Source organism: Centrocercus urophasianus, unplaced genomic scaffold, assembly GCF_019232065.1.
Source record: "Centrocercus urophasianus isolate 14NV4802_14NV808 unplaced genomic scaffold, USGS_Curo_1.0 seq_317, whole genome shotgun sequence".
Classification (NCBI taxonomy): domain Eukaryota; kingdom Metazoa; phylum Chordata; class Aves; order Galliformes; family Phasianidae; genus Centrocercus; species Centrocercus urophasianus.
Window position 1 is genome coordinate 1 of NW_024884886.1, and position 3,717 is coordinate 3,717.

Here is a 3,717-nt window from a genome sequence, read left to right on the forward strand (position 1 = left end):
TCCGGAAGCGGCGATCCGGGCACCGCCTGCCGGCCCGAGCACGCGCAAAGCTGGAGCGGGGCGAGCGTTCCTCGTTCCGGGGTTTGAGCGGCAGTCGTCACGGCCAATTGGAGGGGAGGGGCCGGCGGCGACGGGACTCGCTCGAAGGCGCCCGGAGGAAGAGGCGGGGGGAAGCGCGGCAACCGGTCTGCCGTGCGAGCCAATCGGCGTGCCGGGCGGGGCGGGGCCCGCCAAGCGGCGGAGCGGCCCGGTTTCGCTGCGCGACACGGAGGGGCCTTGGCGCTGCTGGCCCAGGCTCCGCAGCGTCTCTGGAGCCTCGCGGCCCCCGGGGGCACCCGAAGTCCCGGTCCTGGTAACGACGCGCAGGCCCTCCTCCAAACCCCATCTCCAGGTCGTGCCCTTTCTCCATCCTCTCCTGCAGCCCTGCCCTTTTCCGTTCCCGGTCCCTTTCGTCAGCGTCTCCCTTCGAATCCCAGCCCCCCCACCCGCTGAAGACCTCTCGTTTCCCGTGCACCTCCAGTGCCGTACCCTCCCTTTTCCGACGTTGCCTTTCCTCAAAGCTCAGCCCCTCACCCTGCCACCAGCCCGCCCGTTTTCTAGCCCCCCCGGTCCTCTCGGGCTCTCTCTTTTCCCAGCGATGTCCTCAAAATCCTGCCCCCCTTAATACCCTGCAGTCCTCCCCCCAAATGTCCTGTAAGCCCTCTCCTGTGTCCCCCAGGGTCTCCCATGTCCCAGGCCCCCCACTCCCATACCCTAGGGCCCCCTTTCCCCTCTCCTATGTCCCCCCTTTCTCAGACATCTTTCCATCCCATAGCGTTCTCATCTCGTGCCTTAATTTCCTCTGCTTTCTCAGATGCTTCCACCACAAATCCTTGTCCCCCTCACCCAAACCCTTTAGGCCCCCCTCCTTCCTCTGGTCACTCCCCTCCATTTTTTCACCCTGTCTCCAGTGTCTCCTGATTTCCTGGTATCCCCCCTTTCTCATCCCTTAGGACCCACCAGTCCCAAGCCGCCGTTTGCCACAGGCGGCTCTCAGGCAACCATGGAGGACCCACGGTGCCTGCAGGCCAACTGCTTCTTCCGTGGCAAGGAGCACAGCATCCAGCTGAGTGTGAGCCAAGCAGTGCTGGAGGTGGAGGTGCAGGAGCGCCGCAGCACCAAGCGCTGGCGGGGCCGCTTTGATGCTGCCTGTGAGCTGCCCAGGGGTCTCCAGAGTGGGTCCCTGAGACTCTCAGCCCTTGACGATCTCCCCTGTCCACAGCTGTTGAGGACCTGACGCGCAAAACGGGCAACTTCAAGCAGTTTGGGATCTTCTGCAGCATGCTTGAAGCAGCACTGATGAAGGTGGGGTTGTGCTGGTTTTGGGAGCCAGAGGGGGGGATGTCTGGGGATCCCAATCCTCCTGTCCCACTCCACAGAGCAGCGAGGCTGTCAGCCTGGAGCTGCTCACCTACGGTGACCTGGAGGCCCTGCGGTGCTGTAAGGCAGGGGTGGCAACACATGTCCCCCCCTCAGCCTCGCCACTCAGCAGCAAGCGGTACCTCATCCTCGTCTACTGCGTTGAATTTGACAGGTGACAGGGGGGCACCATGCAGGGGTGGCAAAAGGTGGGGACACTGAGAGGGGGTCACCCAGCAGGGGCACCAAGGGGCCAAGAACGCTGGCATGGGGACAGTGAGGGGCTGGGCGTCAGCGTGGGGCTGGGGGCACCAAATGAGGAGGTGGCATGGGATCAGGGACATTGATGGGGGGACGCGGAGGGGCTGGAGATGCCAGTGGGGATGCACTGCGCCACTGAGGAGAGTGATGGGACAGTAAGGCTGGGGACCTGGTTGCACTGACACTGCGGTGTCTGTGTTCCCCAGGATCCACTACCCGCTGCCGTTGCCCTACCGTGGTGAGGCAGACGTGGCTGCGCTGCGACACCTGGTGCAGGAGCAGCAGGACGAGCTGGCGCACCTGCGGGACGAGTGAGTGCAACTGCCCCACATGTCCCTTCTGTGGCATTATCAGTGAGACAAAGGGACAGCATGCCGTGCGTTGCGCAGGCTGCGGTGGGCGCAGCAGGAGGTGTGGAGGCTGGAGGACAAAAGGCTGCGGGATGAGGCCTGGCATCAGCAGGAGCAGCAGCGGATGACCAAGGAGGTATGTGGGATGAGGCTGGGGACATGAGTGTGCCGCTGCACTGTCACGGCTCTGCTATGGCTCCTTCTCCAGCTGGCAGAGGTGAAGGCGGCTGAAAAGATGCTGCGGGCACATGTGAATATGCTGACGGCTGAGTTGGTGGCGTGCAGGAAAGGGTAAGGTGGTGATAGCGCTGGGAACAGGACCAGGAACAGCAACGTCACGTCCCCCATCCCCACATCACCACATCTGTCCTTCCCACAGGCGCAGCACATCAGCCACAGCACCAGGCCCCCCGCGGAATCGCCACCGCTCTAACTCCCGGGACAGCCGCAGTAGTAGCCAAGGCCGCCTGCCACCACGGTCCCCATCTCCTGCAGGTGAGAGACATGGGGACGTGGGGACCTTCCTGGGACCCCATGCCAATGTTCTCCCTCCCCTTCTGTTTTCCCTAGGTTCACGGCCACCGCGCTTCAACCCCACAGCCTTTGTGAGAGCCCGCGAGCAACAGCGGCAGGAGGCTGAGCTCCGAAGGTCAGTGGTGCCACAGCTGTGCCACAGTGCCCTCACTCACTGACAGTTTTTTTTGGAGGGCTAGGGGAAGGCACCTCTCTGCTCCCCGCAGCAAATGATTCCCTGGGTGCAGGCAGAAGCTGCCACGTGGGACAGTGTCAAATGGTGACGACTGTAAGAGGAGGTGCAGGCGCAGCTCTTCGGGTAGGTGGAGGGCACTTCGGGTTTGAGGGACACTCAGTGGGCCTGGGGCGCTCAGTACATCTGAGTGACACCCAGCAGGTCTGGGGGCACTTACTAGGTCTGGGTCTGCCCTCAAACCTTCCATCAAATTCTCTTTCCCTCCAGCTGAAAGTTTCCAGAGCCAGCGCTCAGCACTGAGCTCAGGCAGTGAGGCTGGCACATGTCCCCAGCGCCGCAGGTCAGTGATGGCATTCCCTCTAAGCACTGCAGTCCCCTCCTGGCTACTGTGGTCTGCTTGCACTCCTGCTTTCTTAACCACTTCTTTCCTACAAAGCAGGGGCTTGGGGGGTCCTAGCACCCGGAGTCCACTGAGTGCTTCGTCCTGCAACAGCACTAGTGTGGTGAGTGACTGGAGGGGCAGTGGTGACAGCAGGGAGTGACAGTGACACCGGGAGGGGGAAACCGGGTTGTGTGCCATCACCACCCTCTTCCCCTACAGGCATCTCACCTGGATAGGGGCCGCAAACAGCAGGGGAAAGGTGAGCCCCTCATCCTGCTCTTATGCCAGTCCCCTGGCCTCATTTTATTTATTTATTTTTTTTCCCCCCACCCATTTTTCTTTCCTCCCTCTGCAGAGAACCTGGGCACAGAGTCCTCAGCCACACTGTCTGAAATTGATGCCCGGCTTCAAGCCCTGCAGGTCTACATCAGCACCCTGGGCACTCACACGTGAGCCCCCCAGGGGCCACCAGAAGCTCGCCTCAGAGGGACCAGACCCAGGCATTGGTGTGCCACGAGGCCACCGGTGCCCAGGCTGTGTCCTGACTGTCCCCCAGAGGGAACAGCACTGGCAGGATGTGGTGTAATAAATACCTTCATGGCTGTGTGGGACAAGCA

The 3,717-nt window shown here is 62.1% G+C and overlaps 1 protein-coding gene across 3 annotated transcripts; it reads left to right on the forward strand.

Annotated features, from left to right (window-relative positions):
* The first annotated feature begins 261 nt into the window (after positions 1 to 261).
* CCDC61 (coiled-coil domain containing 61) lies at positions 262 to 3,717 on the forward strand. Of its 3 annotated transcripts, none has more exons than XM_042829644.1 (14): positions 265 to 391; positions 993 to 1,190; positions 1,262 to 1,344; positions 1,419 to 1,573; positions 1,866 to 1,970; positions 2,049 to 2,145; positions 2,218 to 2,300; positions 2,389 to 2,504; positions 2,580 to 2,658; positions 2,771 to 2,841; positions 2,986 to 3,058; positions 3,155 to 3,221; positions 3,320 to 3,359; positions 3,456 to 3,717. In XM_042829644.1, exons 2-14 carry the CDS (start codon positions 1,043 to 1,045, stop codon positions 3,551 to 3,553), a joined length of 1,215 nt encoding a protein of 404 aa, XP_042685578.1. In that variant the 5' UTR covers positions 265 to 391; positions 993 to 1,042; the 3' UTR covers positions 3,554 to 3,717. The 3 variants fall into 3 exon arrangements, with proteins under 3 accessions (XP_042685577.1, XP_042685578.1, XP_042685579.1); XM_042829645.1 differs by having other exon boundaries at positions 266 to 391; positions 3,158 to 3,221; XM_042829643.1 differs by having other exon boundaries at positions 262 to 391; positions 2,389 to 2,658.